The sequence below is a fragment of the Perca flavescens genome, chromosome 5 (genome assembly GCF_004354835.1).
Source record: "Perca flavescens isolate YP-PL-M2 chromosome 5, PFLA_1.0, whole genome shotgun sequence".
NCBI lineage: Eukaryota > Metazoa > Chordata > Actinopteri > Perciformes > Percidae > Perca > Perca flavescens.
In genome coordinates, this window is record NC_041335.1 from 33,841,195 (window position 1) to 33,861,766 (window position 20,572).

Sequence of the window (20,572 nt, forward strand, 5' to 3'; positions counted from 1 at the left end):
TTATTTGCTTTCATAACTTCTTGTAGAGCCTTTTGGAGAACTCTAAGTGTATTTAATTGTCGAAAACTTGTTATTTTAATCCTAAATATAGTTGCTATGTGTATGATTCTTTATTTATTTGACTGTATTCATATCTTAACATTAGTTTGAGTGTCAGGAGGCTTCATTCATCCTCCAAAATCAGACATTTGACGTCATGCATGTGGTTACATAAGTTGTAGTCTGTCAGAAAGGGGAAAACACAGAAGCTGCACCACAGACGAGTCTATAAACGTCCTCCGTGTTTCCATAATAACAGCCTCTGGACCTCTGCTGTGGGCCAGCGGAGTCGAACATTCATCAGCTCAGTGTGTATGTAGCTTTAGTTCCATCTAGTGGCACACTCTGAAACTGTTAAACAGACTCATTAATGGAAGGAGAACTGGCACTTGTTTTATAATAAGTTAAAGCTGATCTATAGTTTTAAAAATTGCTCTGCTTTAGTAAAAGCATTCTCTGACTGTTATGAAATATATAGTTCATTGGGTGCCCGGATAGCTCAGTTGGTAGGGCAGGTGCCCATACAGGTTTACTCCTCTCAACACAGTGGCTTCTATATGCTATATATATATATATATATATATATATATATATATATATATATATATATATATATATATATATATATATATATATATATAAATCTTCTATCCCATGGTAAAGCCAGCAACTAGGACTACAGTTGAAAATTAGCCCACTGGCTAACACTGGTGTATTTACAGAAATGTTCATTAATGTGCAGTGTCCTAATCAAATAATTAAACAAACAAAACAAAATAAATAAAAAAAAAATACTTGAAAAATAAAAAGTACTGGAGTATTTTCGCATTTTATTCAGAACTTTAATGCAAAATGGACATAATGTGCAATGTTTAGAACGTAAAGCGTCCTCCAAATGATGTAAATATGGCCATAGAGCACTTCGGCGACATTTTAATAAAAACAATATAGAATAATTTAAACAATAGATATTTTTATATTGTTTTGGGGCTATATCATCATGTAACCTTTCCCTGCTTGATTCGAATGAAAAAGTATGATCTACATGTGCATCAGAATAACAGTGCTCAAATATATAAATCCGCTTTAAAAGAAAACAATCAGAGCTGTCAGTGTCTGTGCAGCTTCATATTTCATCAACATACTGATGATGTGTCTCAGCCAAAGGCCTTACTAAGAGCATGAACAGATTTATAATATACAAGACAATCCAAAACCTAACATACTCCACGTATATATACAATATATAGTGTTTTTTAATGCTTTGAAGTTTTAACTTACAATACTAATTCAAACTCATCCTGCACATTTACAATTTGATGCATGAGAGTCCTGTACATTCTCTTGCACACATCACAATATAAAAACAATTGGTGAAAGAGATATTAGTGAATCTCTAGTTTGCTGACGTTATTACATGTACAAATCCTCAAACCTTTTTGAGTTTGACAAAAGCATGGTTACTGTCACAACAAAATTGTACACATTTATGAGTGTGTGTGTGTGTGTGTGTGTGTGTGTGTGTGTGTGTGTGTGTGTGTGTGTTTGTATTGGGAGAGGTAAGGATTTTGATTGCATAGCTTTGTTGGTGTGGGGTGGGGTTGGTTTTAGGGGGAACAATTGAGCACATGATAGTTTTAATTATAAATTAGGTGTGACTGTGGTTGTAACATTTTTAGCACTTGTGCTACAACCTGGCACAATGCATCTCTCAATGTTAACTTGTGCATTGTCCCTGTTTAAATAAAATGAATCTGAATCTGATCTTTATCCTCTGCTCCTGAGAAAAATGATAATAACATTCAGCGATATTTTCTTGTGGTTTAAATGAAAAATGAAACTGTCAGAAACTGGCTGTCAATAGCTGCACAGTGTAAATGTTGTAACTGGATTATTGCTTCTTTAAGTTTCCTGCTGTTTTCTAAAGGTCCATGTCCTCCTCCTGTTGGCCTTCCTGACACAAAAATGCTTGATCCTGTTGATAACTCACATCATCCATTTCTACGTCTTGTACTTTGTTAGCTTCGTCTTCACACTTTCTCTCATCGCCATTTTGCGGTTTTAGCTTTTTGGAGCATTCCTGTGTCTGCTCACTGTCTTCTTCCTGACGCCTTTTCCTACAGACTGTCTGTTGCTGAGCCTCATTGGGCTCTTCCTCTCTGTTATGTTGTTTTCCTCTTCTCCTGGCTTTTAATTTAGGTCTTCTGTTATTCTCTATCAGCTCCTGTTGCTGTACTCCCTGACACTCACCTCCTCTCTCTGCGGTAAACGTGAAGACTTCTCTCTTCTCTGGGATTCCTTCCTTTACATCCAGATGTTGCTCTGCCTGCAGCTGTCCTTCTCGTATGATTTTCTTGGACGTCTTTTGATTTTCATCGATGTCCGCTCCTTCGTCACTTTCCATCCCTCCTTTCCCTCTTTCTTTCCCCTCTACCTTTACCACCTGGCTGGATTCCTCTGGCTGTTCTTTGTTTCCTTTCTGATTTCTCTCAGATGTTTCTTCCTTATTTCTCGGCTGTTGGTTCTCTGTCTGGAGCTGATTCTCCTCTTGGAGCTCTTGCTTTTGTCTCCCGGCTGTTTCTTGATGTGTTTTGAGGTCTGGCTTCTCTGTAACTTCACTAGTACTGACTGATGGAATCTTATTCTCACTCTGATCACTCTTTATCTCTCTCTCCTTTGATTTCTCATTTGTTTGCACATTTTGGCTTTCTGGCCATCCTGTCATTGTGGTAATATTACTCTGCTCTCCCTCCTGATCTTTACCTTTCTTATCCTCATGTTCTGCCTCTTGTTTGCTGGTATCTAAAACTTGCTGGTTGACATCTCCTTTCTGTGTTTTGGTCTCTATCTTCTCCTTATCCCTCTGTAAATGGTCCTGCTCCTCTGACTGCAGCTTCCTCTCTTTCTCCATCTTCTCTTCCTCTCTCTTCTCCAAACTCTCATTCATTTGCTCCTTTTGGTTTTCTGCCTTTCTTTGTGTCGTTGCCGTAATGTAACTCTGGTTTCCCTCCTGATCTTTTCCTTTCTTATCCTCATGTCCTGCCTTACTCGTGTCCTGCTTTCTGTCTTGTAAAACATGTTGGTTGTCCTTTTCTGTCTGTGGTTTGATCTCACCTTTCTCTCTCTCTTTTCTTTTCTGCTCCTCTGGTTGAATCTGCTTCTGTCTTTCTACCTCCTGCTGCCTTCCTTCTCTCTGATTCTCCTGGAGATTCTTCACGTTCTCTTTCTTTTCTCTCTTTTTCTTAATGTTTGGCTCTTTCTTGCGCGCATCAGTCATTGGCTCTTGCCGTGTCTCTTCTTCTTTCTCTTCCTCCTGATCAGCGAGGACTTTTTGCAGCCTCTCTTTTGGTCCTTCTGCCAGCAGCACCAGTGAACGTCCTGAATCTTCTTCTACTGGTTTCATCGTCTGCTCTCCTTCACCCTGGTCCCCATCATCTTTTACTTCTCTTCCTGTCATGTCCTGTTTTTGGTGTTTTTCTACTTCTGTTGGAATCAGAGGTACGTTTTCATTCTTTCTAGATGTAACGTCCCTCTCTCCTTCTGCCCTGCCCATATCTGGTTTGGTCTCCAGCTGGTTTTGTTGTGTTTCATCTTTATGTTCACTTTGAGATCCGTCCTCGTCCTCTGCTCTCATCCCATTATTCTCTTCTTCTCCTCCTGCCATCAGCGGAGCACTTTCTCCTTCTCGCTCCATCAGGACCTGGACTCCTGTGTTATCACCTTTAGATGTGACCTTCTTCTCTTCCTCGGTGTGTTCAGCTCCGTCCTCGAGGCTCCTCCTCTTGTTTTCTGTGTGAACAGAGAAGCAGGAGAAACTGATGACGTCTGTATTGAGTTTTTCTGTGTTAGTATTTCCTTACATAAGATTAAGATCACGTCTGTATTGAGTTTTTCTGTGTTAGTATTTCCTCGCATAAGATTAAGATGACGTCTGTATTGAGATTTTCTGTGTTAGTGTTTCCTTATATAAGATTAAGATATACTTTATAGATCCTACAAGGGGAGATACATTTTTTTTCAGCCTGTTGTTAGTATAGTGTTTATTTATTTATAGTAATAATTATTATATAACGCCATCAAACTGAATATCTAAGTACAAATTACAAATGTACTTACTTAAATCTCCAGATGTGTTTATGTTGAATGTTTGTGATGAACTGAAGGATGAAGTGTTCTTTTATGTGTTGAGAAAATTATCCTACTTCCTAAGCTAAATAAAGTCTTAAAAGGCATACTACTACTATGCGCACTGTATTTCCAATGAGACAAACTGTAGGGGGACCGAAGAGGGAAAAGTTACATAGTATGCCTTTAAGTATATTTTGCTGATAATATTCACATACTTTAACTTAAGTAATGTTTTAAATGGAGGACTTTTACTTAAGTACTTTTACTAAAGTAAAGGATCTGAATATTTCTTCCACCATGGATTATACATTAAAATAATGCAATTTAAATTGAAACTCAAATCAGTCAAAACTGCATCATCAAAAGGCTGCAATAGCAGAACATTTAGAAATGAGGGAAATCAGTTTGGTACTTACTGAATTTCTTTTGTCTCCATTTCCACACAACAAAGACAAGCGCAGCTATTAACAACAGAAGAGCACAGCTGATAACTGAGCCAGTAATAACACCTGGACTACCAGCAGTACTGGGACTACTGGGAGTACTGGGAGTACTGGGGACCATGAAGAACTCATCTGAAATGGTAAACCACAGAACATATAAGAGTAGAAAACAATTTCAACACCACTTTTCTCCTTTGTGTTGCAGGGAATTAGATTTCTAATTGTAATTGATTTCCATAATTGTATTTTCTTTTAGAGCCCAAATACCCTAATTTATCTATCAAAATTCTTTTTCCAATTCAGAAAGTTTTAGAAGCATTCAATTGTTCTTATGATGGTGCAGCTCCTTTTCTTGGTTTTCTATTCTCTGTCTATGTAATTGACTTGATGTGATTGTAAATGAGGGTCGCCCCTCAATGATCTCTCGAGTATAAATAAAGGTTGAAAATGCAATGCAGAGGAGACAAGTGTGTGCAGGGAATCTTCCTTTTTCTTAATTTTTTGAAAAAGAACCAACGTGTCTCTCTAAGTGAACATATAAACTATAACTATATTTACCATATATTAAACATACTGTATATTAAACTATATTAACCTGGAACGTGGACGTGTGTCTCTCTGGTCTGGTTGATGTGCTGCTGATGGACTCTACAGGTGAAGCTGTTGCCGTGTCTCTTCTCCACAGCCACTCTGCTGCTGACAGTGTAGAGTCCTTCAGGACCTCGGAGAGTCTCTGTGGGTCCGGCAGGGAGGAGGTTCCCCTCACCGTCCAGCCACAGCACCTCAGGCTCTGGGTACCAGCCTTCAGACTCACACTGGAGAACCACTGCACTGAGGTTTTTACTGCTCTGGATTACAGGTGGGGAGACGGCTCCTAAAGATAAGAGTCTTTAGATGAGACATGCTAATGACTAACTATGGTTCTACCTACAGCACTGTAGTAAAAAATGAATTTGCCAGCTGCAGCCGATTCAGAACGCTGCTGCTCAAGTCCTCACTAAGACAGGGGGCTCGTTAGAGCTTTTTTTTTAAAACCACTTTTTAATTGAGAAATATAGATTATAAACAGAGACATATCAGTACAGGTACATGAGTTTTTCTTTTTCTTACATACAAAACAACCCCCTCCCGGCCCACCCCATCCCACCCCGACTGGACCAAATAAGAAAGTATTAACAATACAGACAATTATAAAGGAAATACAAACTTAGTGAATTAACAAATATGATTTCTGTGAAGGACTGCACGCCTTAAAAACGCTATCATGACACACCATAGTGGATTACTATAGCCAAGTGTTTATATATAGTGTAGCTAGAATATAGAGGGGGGCTGTCACAATTCCAAATTTTGCTGTACAATTAACTGTCTCAGGATTAATTGTGATTAACGATACAATTGTCTCTTTCAGTCAAATGTATTTATTACTTTTTCAAACAAATTAAAGTTTTAAATGAATTCTAGGATAATTGTTTTGGTTACATATATAACTGTTTGAGGTATGTCTTCTCCTGTTTGGTGGGTGTGTCTCTCGTTATATTGGCTGTGTCACAGGTGATACCCAATCAGAAGAGACATGTCTGTAAACTTGTGGTAATAAAAAGGCAGACCGCTTGCGCACACAGCAGGGTGTTCAACGCGCCCCGTTTCAGTTTAAAAAAACATGTTGCTATGTTTTGTCGGGGCTGAACGTGGCCCATGAAAGTGGATCACATCACTCCAGTTCTGAGGTCTCTACACTGGCTTCCTGTCTCTCAAAGAATGGATTTCAAAACCCTACGGTTGGTTTCTAAGGCACTGAATGGTTTATTTCTGACCTGCTGCTACATTAAAAAGCATCATTGTCCTGCCTATGCACCATCTGTCTATACTTGAATATCGTATTGCACTTTTCTGCTTTTTTTTTTGCACTTCTGGTTGGACACAAACTGCATTTCGCTGTCTTTGTACTTGTACACTGCACAATGACAATAAAGTTGAATAATCTAATCTAATCTAATCCAGAGCTCTCGGGTCGTCTATGGTCAGGTCTGCTTTCTGTCCCCAGAGTCTGAACTAAACTTGGAGAAGCAGCGTTCAGTTTGTATGCTCCACATATCTGGAACAAACTCCCAGAAAACTACAGGTCCACTGCAACTCTCAGTTCTTTTAAATCAAGGCTGCAGACTTTTTTAATGCTGCCTTTTTTTTGCATAATTGTTCATTTCTTACACTGCACTGTACTTTTTTTCCCCCATACATGTTGATGCTAAGCTTCCAGTTTCTTTTACCGATGACTGCTGATTTCTTCTCTTCTTATTCAGCTGTTGCTCAGAGGGATCTTTGTTTCTTTCTGCCCTTTCAGCTGTCAGCCTCGTTGAACCATTGTACAGCGTTTTGTTTTCAATGTTACAAATCCAAATAACATATATTTGTAAAGAGTACTTTCTACAACTTAAGAGCATCAAAGATCACTTACCTACAACAAGCTGAACGGTAGAGGTTCTGGCTGGTACCGGAATTAAGCATCTGTATGTTCCCTCATCAGATATTTTCACTTTGGAGAGTTTCAGGGACACGTTTCCGTGTTTCAGTTCCTCAGTGAACAGAGATGTTCGTCCTCTGTAGGACGGATGTTTTTTACTCTCCAGTTCCACGCCGTCACGCCACACCAGGACAAACCTTGGGTCCAGGTCAGACCTCGCCCACTCCACGGTGATGTCGAAGGCATTCATGGCCGGTTCCAGGTGACACGGCAGAATGATGTCCTCACCAATGAATGCCACTATTGGCTGAGATGGATCAATCACCTCAGACTGACCTGAAAACAAACAGGTTTCTGATTGTCATCTCTGCAGCATAGAGACAATTGTGCATGCATTTAGATGACATTCTTCAGCATTCTTTAGTATCCACTAACTTTACATGTTATGTAATGATTAAATGATTATGTGAGCAACTGTATGTATTGGACAGGTTTTGGGCTTGTGTTAAGTTTTGTCCGATGTATTGTTTATTTTTGTAATGTTGTGAGTATGAATGTTATGTACACAAGTTTATGTTTTGTTGTACCTTTGATGTATGATTTTGTTGTTCTTTAGATGTATTGTGAGTATGAATGTTACAGATGGATGTATTCCATCTTATCTAATATTCTTATGAAATAATAGACCCCGGGAAGAGTAGCTTCTGTTTAAGACAGACAGAAGCTAATGGGGATCTTAATAAACAAACAATCAGGTTAACATCAAATAGACTGTTAGTGATGTGTGTAGTTCACCTCTACATGAGTGTATCAGGGTCAGGAAGACAACGGTGTGAAAAACCAGGACAGTGAAGGCACCACACTGGGACAGTCTGTCCTTCTCATGAAGCATCCTGGAGCTCTAAAAAAAAAAAAAAAAAAAAGAAATGAAGCTGTGTGAAAAAAAAAGAAAGAAAATATTTCATTCACTTAACTCCAATGTTCTGGTTAACAGCTCAAAAATATACTAACACTGTTTTAACTGTTACCTTCATTATGTTTTTTTTTTAAAGTTCATGAGAACTAGTGCAGTGCCCGTTGAAAATGTGCCTGTTTGGAACGGGCGATTACTTGGCCTGTGGTATTGCTGCTTGTAGAATTCATCAAAAACAAATTGTAGCCTACCCCAAAATTACTTACAGAAGGACCCTAAACCACTTCAAATGCAATCCCCCTGTATACCCTACTACTAACTTACTGATTTACCTGACACAGAACGTTGCAGATTCAGAATGTAATCACAAAATATCACAATGAAAATGTGGAGTAATCAGACATTAGGCTCATGGACTCATGGCAGTGCGCTACCCACCTGGCCCGTTATGAGAGCTAAACAGCACATATCTGCGTTAATCACCACCAGAACGTGTGTATGTGTGTGTGTGTGTGTGTGTGTGTGTGTGTGTGTGTGTGTAGAGAGAGCGAGAGAGACGGTGTAGAGCGGCTAGAGCGGCAAAAGCCAATGTGTGCTTCTTTTACCTTTTATATTTAACGATATCTTTTGCGTTTCTTATCTAAACAACGTCAAACTTACTCGTGCCCGTAGCAAGACACCTGTCAAGTTTGAAATCCATCGGACTAACGTTTCAAGAGATATGCGCTTAACACCCACACACACACCCACCACACACACACACACACACACACACACACACACACACACACACAGACGTTCCTGCAATTTATAGATAGATTGTATAAGTATAAAGTTACATAAAATAGAAATTGAAAAGTAAAATACGAGAACCTTAAATGTGTACTTTAGTGCAGTACTTGAGTGAATGTAATGTGGTCTGTGGGACCCCAAGCAATAAGTATAGTCAATTTAAATGAGTTGAAATTAGGGCTGCACAATTAGTCAAAATTTTATTGAAATCGCAATATGGACTAGTGCAATATCCAAATCAATATTTGTTAAAGGCAAAATATGTGTCTAACCATTCTGAATGAAGTATTGTGGTGCTGCAGAGACGTCCCAGCCTACAAATCCTCTCCTACAGACTAAAGATGAACCTCTTTGTGGGGTGACCTCTAGCTCACCCAGTACTGCGCCCCATGTAGGCTGAGTTCTTTGCAGCGGCCCAGGTTCGAATCCGACCTGCAGCCCTTTGCTGCGTGTCATCCCCCGTCTCTATCTGCTGTCACTATCGAAAGGGAAAAGCCCCCCAAAAAAATTATCTTTAAAAAAATTAATAATAATCTTTTTTTGGTACAGATCCTCGCAAAAATCACACTATAATCCTTTTCATTTTAATATTTTTCAATGAAAATGAGAATAATGAGACAAAAATGATCATTCCCTCCAATATCGTGAATCAAATCGCAATTGCAGTATCATCAATCGATATTTTCCTCATATCGTGCAGCCCTAGATGAAATATCAACAATCAATGTCGACATTTCTACTCTTTATATCTATCTTTATCCAAGTTCAGCAAAACGTCTGAAATAATAATAAATAAATAAAAATGAATGTGCAGGTACAGAACAAGACACAGAGGGAAGTTTGTCACTTTTCAAACTTCGGATTTATGATATTAAAATTCCTAAACATCGTGAGTGTGGGGCAGCAGAGCCGCGCAGTGGCTGCTGGTCGTTAATACATTTCATTTTCATAAAAATGCGCGTGAATGAAACTAATTTTGGAGCGTGAATCCGAGCGTGAACATTGGGGTGAGTTGATGTTTATAACACTACAACAATCATATAAAACATTAGAGAGTTAGAGCGACTTTGAGTCTATGAAAAGCGCTATATAAATTAATTATTATTATTAGAGGGTACTTTCACTTTCATTTGTGACATTTTTCATTTTGAATAAAAAGAGGCTATTTATGTTAAACTCAAAGTAACGTACATGCTCTAAAGGTCGGAGCTATCCAGTTGCAATATATAGTTATTCAATTCATTATACGTTCTGTATAATTTCCTACACAGTGTAATTTTGATAAACGTGGTTACGCCACTCCCTGAGCTGGGGGGGCATACTGTATATGTGGTTAGAAGAGACCACGGTGGACGGTTAACCCTTTTTTTCTTTAAATCTAAAAAACAATATTTCATAAATGAGATAAAGTCCACACCAAAACACATGAACACATCATACGCATTTATTAAAATGTCTGCGTACCTGTTGTGTGTTTCTGGAAATCTCCCCGAGGAGCTACACACGGCCAAAGTCCAATAAAAAAGAGGAGGGTACGTTGCTGCTTCCGGTCACCTGGAATAACCGTGCGTTCATGGACATCGGAAAAACCATTCACGTAACGTCCTGTGGGAATCAGAGGTGGGAAACTCGGGCTGAATTTTGCTAACCGAGTTCCCCAGTTGGTGACGCGTTGTTGACAACTGACGTTTGATGGAGGCGACTTTGGTGAACTGAACATATTTCAGTAACAATAAACTGTTTATTGTGGACAAATGCCTCTGCCAAGAAACATGCACAGACATAACATGTTTGAAATTATTCATAAATAGGCCTATGTATAAAACAACAACACATTATCCGTGTCCTTTCACGTTTGTTGTCCTGCAGATAACACAAGCAAACACCTGGCGATGTGCTGTTTGAGAAAGAAGAAGAAGAAAACAGCAGAGAATCTTTTGTTATTGTGGCCTCCATGTTTTCACACACCTGATGCTCTAGACTACGGCCAACCGTTGGTGGCAGTCATGCAAAAAGTTGTTATGCCAAACGCCAATATAACAGAAGAAGAACACGCATCCCGACCATGTGAACGCTGCCAGTCGGAAAAACAATGTAACCAGGGGGGGCGGTGCCTGTTATTCCGAGTTGGCATGAACGCAGCATTAAAGGTGTGCTCTCCTCCTGCGACCTAGTGCTTACAGTGCACAACGATGCTAATATCCACATGTCCTACACTATCTATGTTTTTAATACAATCTTTTTAGAATTTTAATTTAAAAAAAATTTCATAATAATAGATCACCTCAAAGTCACAAATAGAAGTCATTTTATTTCAGGCTGTTGATGTGATGAAAGGGATTTTTACTTTAACAGTGAGTTTAGTCTCCTATTACAGTTTTTCTCAATTGCTAAAACACTAAACCCTGTTGTCTGAACCAAATGCTCAGTTGCCTGAACCCACTGATTGAATCAATCACTCTTTTGGCAAAACCATAAGCACTTTTCACCTGTTTAGACACAACTTGCCAACACATTTTCATTGTGATGCACCCGTGCTGCATAATGGTGAGCACAGGTGACAAAAGTCAAATACAATTAAAGCACAGGTGTCACCACTTGAAAACAACAACTCAAAATTGATCACACTTGTAGCTAATGATGTGAGGGAACATATAAGCCAGTTCAGAGAACACTGGTTTGTGAGGCCCTACAATGGAAAGAAATCTGAGAGGAAGAGTTCGTGTGAGACGAGGTCGAGGTGGTTGAGGTGGTTGAGGTGGTTGAGGTGGTTGAGGTGGTTGAGGTGGTCGAGGTGGTCGAGGTGGTCGAGGTGGTCGAGGTGGTCGAGGTGGTCGAGGTGGTCGAGGTGGTCAGCGAAGACAAAGAACAGTAATATCTGATGCAATCAGAGCTACTGTGATTGACTATGTTCTTGTCCATGGTATGAGCATGAGGGAGGCTGGACAAAGGGTACAACCAAACATCAGTAGATTCACTGTGTCCACCATAATCCAAAGATTTAGAGAAGAGAACAGGTAATTACCTTTTTTTTGACATTATAGTACAGTATGTAAATGTTGACAGCAATTACTGTATCACATACTATATATACTGTACCACAGTATACTGTACACAGTATAAGTTTCAGTACATCACTGTACCAATGTACTGTAGTATTGTAATGGAGGGTTTGTAGGCCTAGTATTCCATGTATAATTTTTTGTAACTCCATGTTCTCTTTTTGTAAAATTGAAAGACTGCCACATGGGGGTGGGAGGACAGGTATGTTCTCCCCACACCAAGAGACCCTAATTGTTGATATGGTCCGTGAGAACAATGCCATTAAACTGAGTGAAATTCAGCAGAAGATCATTGAGGACCATGTAAATTTTGAGGGTATCAACAGTGTCAGCCTCTCTACTGTTGATCGTGTCGTCAAGCGCAACAGACTGCAACTCAGAGTTAAAGAGCAAAGATTCCAGTATGTACAGGTTGGCATATATCCAGACACATTCAATGTTGATTACTCTAAGTAGTGATTTACTGTAGTGGCCTAAATCACTTCTTCCGTATCACTTACAAAACTATATCTATTTCTACAGAGGGTTTTTCAACTGGATGCAATGTGATTGGCCATTGTTGGTGTTCCTGGGCAGCGTGGTGGCAATGTCCCATTATGTGCTGCCATCAGCAATCATGGAGTTGTCCACCATCATGCCAACCTGGGGCCCTACAACACTCACCAGCTCCTCATTTTCCTCAATCACATGCAAGATGCTCTGTTAGGGCAGCAGGATGAGCAGCCCATCTATGTTGTTGTTTGGGACAATGTGAGTTTTCACGGAGCCCTCCAGGTTAGAGAGTGGTTCAATATGAACCAAGGCTTTATCAATCTTTGCCTTCCACCGTACTCCCCTTTCCTATACCCCATTGAGGAATTCTTCTCCTCATGGCGGTGGAAGGTATATGAACGCCAACCTTACACCAGGGTAAATCTCCTGCAAGCCATGGGACTTGCCTGTGGAGGCATGCCAAGCCTGGATACGGCATGTGGATGAAGTCCTGTGGCCTGACCCAGTACGGAGACATGATGCTGTGGCTTAGTAATGCACTGATTTGTCTATTTTTGTACTTTATTTTTACATGGGCTTACTGTACACAAGTGGCAAACGCATAAGATTTCTGTTTGTTTTTACAAGTGCTACGTGTAAATGCACGAGATTTGTTTTTGCTCAATGCTAAATGCACTTTTTTTTTTTTTTTTTTTTTTGCAACCTGCATTTAGCCTACAGTGAACAAACATTTATTTCTCCAGCTTCATGTCCTGAGCATTGTTTTCTATTTTTCTACGAAATGTTTGACTGTTCAGTAGTGTTTTTAATTTTGATTGACTCGGGGCACGATTTGACAACATGGTTCAGTTTTGAGCACCGAATGAACTGTTTTGAGGTGAAAGTTTGGTTTTGCAAGAAGAGTCTGAGGTTTTGTGAATGTAGCTTGAAAATTGGGTTTTGTGTTCACAGTTTAGAGAAAAGGAGAGCAGCTTTCAAGAAATGTGTCTTAGCAATCGAGAAACTGTAATGAAAGTTATTTCTCTAAGAAAAGGAAACCGTGCTAAATGCTAGTCACAAAGCTTCGGTCCGTGCCATACGAGTATGTTACCGGAAACGACCTCTACCGTTAAGACTGCGACTTTTTCTTTACTGACCGACCGTGATACAAACAATACGTGTGTGCACGTTCATAGCGGAACATGATTTGTAAAAGCTATGTGAAGCCCACCTTGACAAAGCTGTCTGTTTGGAATCAGCATGGCAGGTATTTAAACATAACGGCCTTGTCCCAGTGTCTAGACATCTAGCTATATGAAAAGATAAACAATGCAATGTTTTTAATAAATGTAAATAAAGCAGCTATATATCAACATGGACAAATCTTGAATGTACTAATTCGCTCTTTTGATGATGACCTGGCCAAAGTAGTAAAGTTTAGTATTCACAATGATTCATTTTAGGATTATGATATTATTGCAATATGTAAATCCACATTGACTCTTTATTTAACATATGGTGGGAAGAAGTAAAAATTGATCCAAAACGTTTTAGTTTTTAAAAATTATGGCTTTTTTATTATTGTGTAATGTCAGAAGGACTTTAACTGTGTTGCCAGTCAAATTAACTTTAATGAGTGCATATTGAAATATTACACTGTTAGTTGGCAAAAAATGCATCTCAAAATGTATCAGATTGATGCTTTAAAATATGGAATATTTAAAATTTTCTTCCGGGGGAGCATGCCCCCGGAACCCCCTAGAGGGGTAATATCCTTCTCACCTTTTTCACCCCTGACCTGATTTCATGCCTGATTAGTAATGTGTTATATTACTGCGTTACAGCAGAAAGGAATACATTACTGTAATTGCATTACTTTTGTAACGCGTTACTCCCAACACTGGCTACAACATGTCTCTGTGTGTCAGCTCAGGAGGTTACTACAGGTTGGTGGCACAGACTGATGGAAGTGAGTCGGCACAATTTGTATCATCCCAGCCGTTTTTCAAGAAACACAGGAGTCGTTCAGAGCTTCAATATCTCAACAGAAGGAATATCAGTGACACTAGAGGCCGATACTTCACATACAGAGGAGGAAGCTACAAGCCATTTCTCTTTGAACGTAGAGGAAACCGCGACCATCTTTCTTTCTCCAATGAGCAGGACAAGAGGAGGCAGGATGGGCTGAGACACCACCTGCCTTGCTGGAAGCCTCTATGAAGAGAGGAGGAGAAGGGGAGCTGTTAAGACTTCCTTCCTCTCTTGCACTGTAATTGCTTGTTTATGTTTATGTACTTTATATATTTGTGCAAATAGACTAAACTGAATTGAAGACAGCTGATTCCACTGAGTGCTTATTAATTTGTTTGTCAGCCCTGTATCTACACATGTATCTATGCCTGCACTGTTCTTTATAAAAGATAAATATGGTGTCAAATGCGAGAGCTTTTAAACGTGATGTGAATAAAACTCTTAACTCAACTTAACTTGTATGAAATATTCACACACGTGATCTAAATTCAAAGTCACAAAAAGAAAACCCAAGCGTTTATAAAAGAAAATCTTAACATGTGGCTAACCGTTTATCTGCATCTCTTTTTTTTATTGAAAAGGAATTAATTAAAAAAAGTATTAAAAGTATTTAAATAAAAGTATTAAAATATGTAACAATAAATGATATAATAAAATAAATCATGAATAGTATATCTCTTAATCTTTATATATTTTATATATAATGTAATTGATTCATTATTCCTTTATTTTCCCAATTGCTTTTGCTTAATTTCTAGATCATTGATAAAGAAAATGGCAAACAGCGTGGGAGGGAGCACACCCTTGTTCTCCACTAAATGGGATTGGAAACCAACCTGCTCTATTGTCAGATTTCTATCTGTGAAGATGTTTTCTGTTTTGCGACATTGACATATAGTACAAAATCTGCTGTTAAGTGAAATTCAACAAGATTAGATTAAAAAAGAAGAGACTGAGACTAGCTTGTTTCAATGCTCCAGAGATTTAATTCAAAGTGCATCAAAGATTAGTTTGGGCTAAAAGCGTTCTTTTCACAACATATTCATTCTTCTCTTATTAAAGGCCAAAGAGGAAGTCAAGAAGTTTGGTTACAGCCAAACAGGGAATTAAAGATGTGATTACACATGAGACTGATGACACAGAGAAATCCACACTGTCACACGCTAAGAAGATGTTTGTGTGTGTGGTAGGTACAATTTATCTCTGTGTCAGCTCAGGAGATTCTTATGGGTTTCTGGCACAGACAGATGGAAGTTTGATGGAACACTGGACATCATCCCAGCAGTTGTGCTCTGTGAACACAAGAAACACAGGAGTCATTAAGAGCTTTACTATCTCAACAGAAGGAATATCAGTGACACTAAAGGCCAAAATCTCTTCACAAAACAGAGGAAGCTTCACGACAGTTACTAAAAAAATGTTGCGTAACAGATCAATTTGCGGTGTTTATCACTCATTCATTATGCATCACTTCAGAGTTTAACTCCAACATTGTTATTTATGACTTTTGTCATTTAACTCCATACAGACGTCCTGGTAATTCATTTGTTGTGATTTACCACCGAAATTCATCTCGATACAATGCTGGTTGCCACTTCCATTGTTGGGTTCCCCTGCACACCAGAATGTAAAGTAGAAAGGTCTGCCATCACTCCAGAACCAAACATTGTTCTGTAGAAAAGATGTAGAAGTTAAAACGTGACATCTTATCCCTAATCAGACCTTTTGTATGATATATTACCTTCAGGGCGTCCTGGCCTCCAATCCAGGTCATTGGATTAGCATGAGTCTGTTGTTTGATTATCATCTGAATGAACTGATACTCCTCAACACTGTGCACTGATGCAAGGTTTCCTTTCGAGGACTGGCAGTTTTTCTGCAGGGGAGATAGACAGACAGACATTTTAATGTGGTCTCCTCCACCAGCAGGAGGTTTGGCTCAAATATTGAGCTGTTTGCAGTAAATATTTGTTGATGAGGTGATGGTAGTTTTGCAGGGGTTTAACGTCACTGTTGTACTGTGGTCTCTGCTACATTGGCAGCTTTAATTAGGAGGTTTTGTCTTTGGTTGCATTTGTTTGATTTCACTTCTGTAGCACCACAAGCAGTTGAAAATTCCAATTGAACTGCAAAATATCCCAACATCTACTACAATTTTGGCACTAAATGTGGTTCACTATAGTTGAGGGATATGGGTTTTTTATTGGTCGATGCAGAACCCAATATTTAGAGAGCAGGACGGCCTATTGCCGATACATAATGCCGATATCATGTTGTTGCCCTTTTTTTGCATCTGACAATATACAACAAATGAATAAGAATAAGAATAACAAATGTGACAACACTGCTGAATTCAAATTAACATTTATTTAAACAGTTATTGTCTACATTATTTGTTTAGTGAGTGTTTAGTCATAGGCTATAACTTTCAGCAGTTTTGAAAATGTTTTCAAAACATTTCATTGTTGTGTCCCCAAAAAGTCTTCACAGTTACACCTGCTTACCGTCCCACAACCATCCCAAATGACAAATCTGATAAATGATTTACATGTCCGGAGTAAGAGTGGGGGCTGGGGACACCCATAAACTAGCTTTTTTAGCCCTGTAAGCTAGTTTAGCTGGTTAAAGGCAAGGCAAGGCAAGGCAAGGCAAGGCAAGGCAAGGCAGCTTTATTTATATAGCACATTTCAGCAACAGGGCAATTCAAAGTGCTTTACATAAAACATTAAAGAGCAGTTAGAAAACAATTAAAAAACAATAATAAACAAATTAAAAACATTAAAAGACAAGAATAAAATTGATAGTGCAGTATAAGAATAAAAGTTACAGTGCAGTATAAGAAATTAAAGTTAATAAAATAGATTATTTAAAGAAAAGCAACATCAAAAAGATAAGTCTTTAGCTTAGATTTAAAAGAACTCAGAGTTGCAGCGGACCTACAGGTTTCTGGGAGTTTGTTCCAGATATTTGGAGCATAAAAACTGAATGCTGCTTCCCCCTGTTTAGTTCTGACTCTGGGGACAACAAGTAGACCTGTCCCAGACCACCTGAGAGGTCTGGGTGGGTCATAGCGTAGTAGCAGATCAGAAATGTATTTTGGCCCTAAACCGTTTAGTGATTTATAAACCAGGAAAAGTATTTTGAAATCAATTCTTTGAGGCACTGGAAGCCAGTGTAGAGACTTCAGTACTGGAGTGATGTGATCCACTTTCTTGGTTTTAGTGAGGACTTGAGCAGCAGCGTTCTGAATCAGCTGCAGCTGTCTGATTGATTTTTTAGGGAGACCTGTAAAGACACCGTTACAGTAGTCAAGTCTACTGAAGATAAAAGCATGGACAAGTTTTTCCAGATCCTGCTGAGACATAAGTCCTTTAACCCTTGATATATTTTTAAGGTGATAATAGGCTGATTTTTTAATTATGTTAATGTGGCTTTTAAAATTTAGGTCTGAGTCCATGACTAAACCAAGATTTCTTGCTTTGTCTGTTGTTTTTAACATTGTCGTTTGAAGCTGAGCGCTGACTTTCAATCGTTCCTCTTTTGCTCTTTTGGTTAAAGGATTTCTACCCTCAGTATGTTTACATGCACATATATTTCACTATTATTCCATATATGGCAATATTTGGAATTTGATTCAGGTCATGTAAACAGCATATTCCATTTGAATATTCCGAATAAGGCCTTTTTCCGAATATAGCATTTCCCGATTAAGACGTGGGATATGCCGGTATTATTCTGGTTTTAGAGGCATTCTTTGGACATAAATACAGCACATTCGGTCTCAATCTGGATTTTTACCACAGTTTACATCCTCTTGCCTGTTTACGGCTTACGGTCAGCTCTGTGCGTAGCCACCACTTTGCAAGGCTGCAGACCATTGACTGTAAGCAAAAATTAGCTGCAGACCCGGTAGAGATGCATGCCCAAAAGATAAGAAGGAGAAACACAAACTTTATCAAAGGTTTTTCAAGAAGGTGGTTGAAGGAATAAAAGAGTGACGCTGTGTTTTCACGGTCAAACAAGTCCACCACAGCTGGAAAACTTTGAAAAAAACATATTTTGCATGGCTGCATGTAAAAGGGAATATTAGTGGATTATACTCTTTTATTGGCCATGTAAACAGCTTAGTCAGAATATTTTCTTTTAAGGAAAATGGTCAAAAACCGGCATATTATGTGCATATAAACATAGTCGTGATGTCTGCCTGTAGAATGGTCAAATTAAGAGAGAGCTAACTTGGTTCTATAGCAACTGACAAGGCTCTCTGCAGAAGTGTCTGCAGACATTTTTTGTTAATCGGTCTTGTGAGCACAGGCATCAGCCGATCTCAAAATGGGATGAATATCCTGACTGATAGATTAGTTTAGTAAGCATGTGAAAGTTTCTATACCCAATTTTTGAATAAAAAAGATTGACTTGTACTTTTAATTTGACTTGGTGTTTTTAAGTTAGTAATACCTAATGTGATTAAGGCAATCACTTGCAACAAATGTTTTGAGGTGAAGGATTTTTTTATGAATTCAGTGTTGAGTTATGGATAATTAAAACGATTGACAAGAAACTAATAAATATTTAGTTTAGTGAACATTAAATACTGAGTTTTTATATTTAAAACTATTCAGTTATGTTAATGTCGTAATTTTTTTTTTAGTTACATATACTGATAATATTTGAGTTGGCTTAATTAGTATTTTAATTTAATGGTAATCAAAAAATGCAAGTTCACGTTACTTTTAATATTTAAGCTGTAACAACCTTGAGTTTATAAACTAAAAAAAATTGTGGCAACTGATTGCCTCATATTTTTTGAGTACTCACTGATTCTTGGGAATTTTGATAAAATTAGTGATTGAAGATTAGTGGCTGTTCAGCATTGTACTGGTGCAACCTCCTAATTTTGTATTTCTTTCATAAAATAGACATTTTTCCACTTATTACTTTGTTTTTGTCAACACCGTCAGACACAATAAAAAGCAAATTATGTTTTATTTATTTGGTCTAATATGTATTAAGATCGATATGATAGATATTATCTGGCATTCGTAGTACACATATGCTGTAAATGTTGAATGTTAAGTAATGTTTTTTTTATTTAACAAACATATATTTGTCTTAAAAGAGACTATTACTTTAACAACTCAACAGCACTGAAGAAACATATTGTAAGCATATTCATTTAAACAAATAAAACTCCCTCTGACGGTGGTGACTTTAGAACTGACGGTGGTGACACTAATCTGGTGACAGTGGCCTCATAACAACATACAATTCCAAAATGTATACCACCCAAGATGGCTTCTTGCTTAACAACTTCATTTAACTATTGGGTCCAAAAAAATAACAATCCTAAGCATGCATATCATGTGAAAGACTAGTTTTTTGTCACCACTGTCAGGTTTTCTGTGACGTACAGTCTTGACGGTGGTGACAGAAACCTCCAAATAATCCTTAACGGAGGCTAGAATATAATTGTTGATCACAATAAATACGGCTTCACGGCTGTGGTTCGGCCACAGCCTCAAGGTGTGAGGATATCCACGAAAACCTGATGGTGGTGACGTCTGACGGTGGTGACAAAAACCTAATCTTTCACATGATACGCATGAGTTGTTCACTTTAGCCATCTTGTTTCCCCTCTATTTCTAGCTACTTCAGACCTCTTCTTAAAAAGTATACATTTATGTAATAATCTAATATTTTTCATACAAAAGAGACGGTGTTGACATGTTATGGTTGCGACAGTAGCATTGTCAAAAAATATGAACAAGTTTAAGAGAAAATAGCAAACTTAAGGGAGCTTGAGTGATCTTGAAGCATGCAGTAGAGATGAAGGTTTGAAAAAAAATTTTTTTTTAATCAAGTTGAAATGATTATCTCCTATCCGAGGACAACTGACTTTGTAGGCAATGGGCCAGCAAATAATCAATAATTTAATAAAAAATAAACCTATAAAAGAACCTTACTTATGTGCAAAGGACCCCCTGATTATAACCTTAATTCTTTTTATTAATGAAAATGATATTAATTTCCAAAAGAATTGGCACTTTTCTTAGTGGGACATGTTTTTGCCAAAGTTTCAAGAATCAGTGTATACTGCTTATTTATTCGGGTTTACAGTGCCCTTGTTCAGACAATCAGAGATGATGAATCCCGGTGACTCTTGTGACTTTTCTGATGCGCCACCACAAGGTTCAAGTTTGTGTCTATGAATAACATTGAACAAACTATT

At 38.3% G+C, this 20,572-nt stretch overlaps 2 protein-coding genes across 3 annotated transcripts in view; both read right to left on the reverse strand.

Annotated features, from left to right (window-relative positions):
* Positions 1 to 1,960: 1,960 nt before the first annotated feature.
* On the reverse strand, positions 1,961 to 10,322 carry LOC114556291 (trichohyalin). Its single transcript, XM_028579198.1, has 6 exons — positions 10,244 to 10,322; positions 7,870 to 7,975; positions 7,069 to 7,410; positions 5,206 to 5,484; positions 4,584 to 4,742; positions 1,961 to 3,828 (listed from the first exon to the last, which is right to left on the reverse strand). Exons 2-6 carry the CDS (start codon positions 7,964 to 7,966, stop codon positions 1,961 to 1,963), a joined length of 2,745 nt encoding a protein of 914 aa, XP_028434999.1. The 5' UTR covers positions 7,967 to 7,975; positions 10,244 to 10,322.
* A 4,987-nt stretch (positions 10,323 to 15,309) lies between these two features.
* LOC114555038 (type-2 ice-structuring protein) overlaps positions 15,310 to 20,572 on the reverse strand; it is a 42,224-nt gene continuing 36,961 nt past the window's right edge. Inside the window, exons 3-5 of one of the 2 annotated variants that reach the window (XM_028577118.1) lie at positions 16,085 to 16,219; positions 15,903 to 16,014; positions 15,310 to 15,635 (exon numbers count right to left, since the gene is read on the reverse strand). In XM_028577118.1, the coding sequence (XP_028432919.1) occupies positions 15,568 to 15,635; positions 15,903 to 16,014; positions 16,085 to 16,219 (315 nt within the window). In that variant the 3' untranslated portion in view covers positions 15,310 to 15,567. The remainder of the gene's footprint in view (positions 15,636 to 15,902; positions 16,015 to 16,084; positions 16,220 to 20,572) is intronic. The other variant, XM_028577117.1, reaches the window with a different exon arrangement.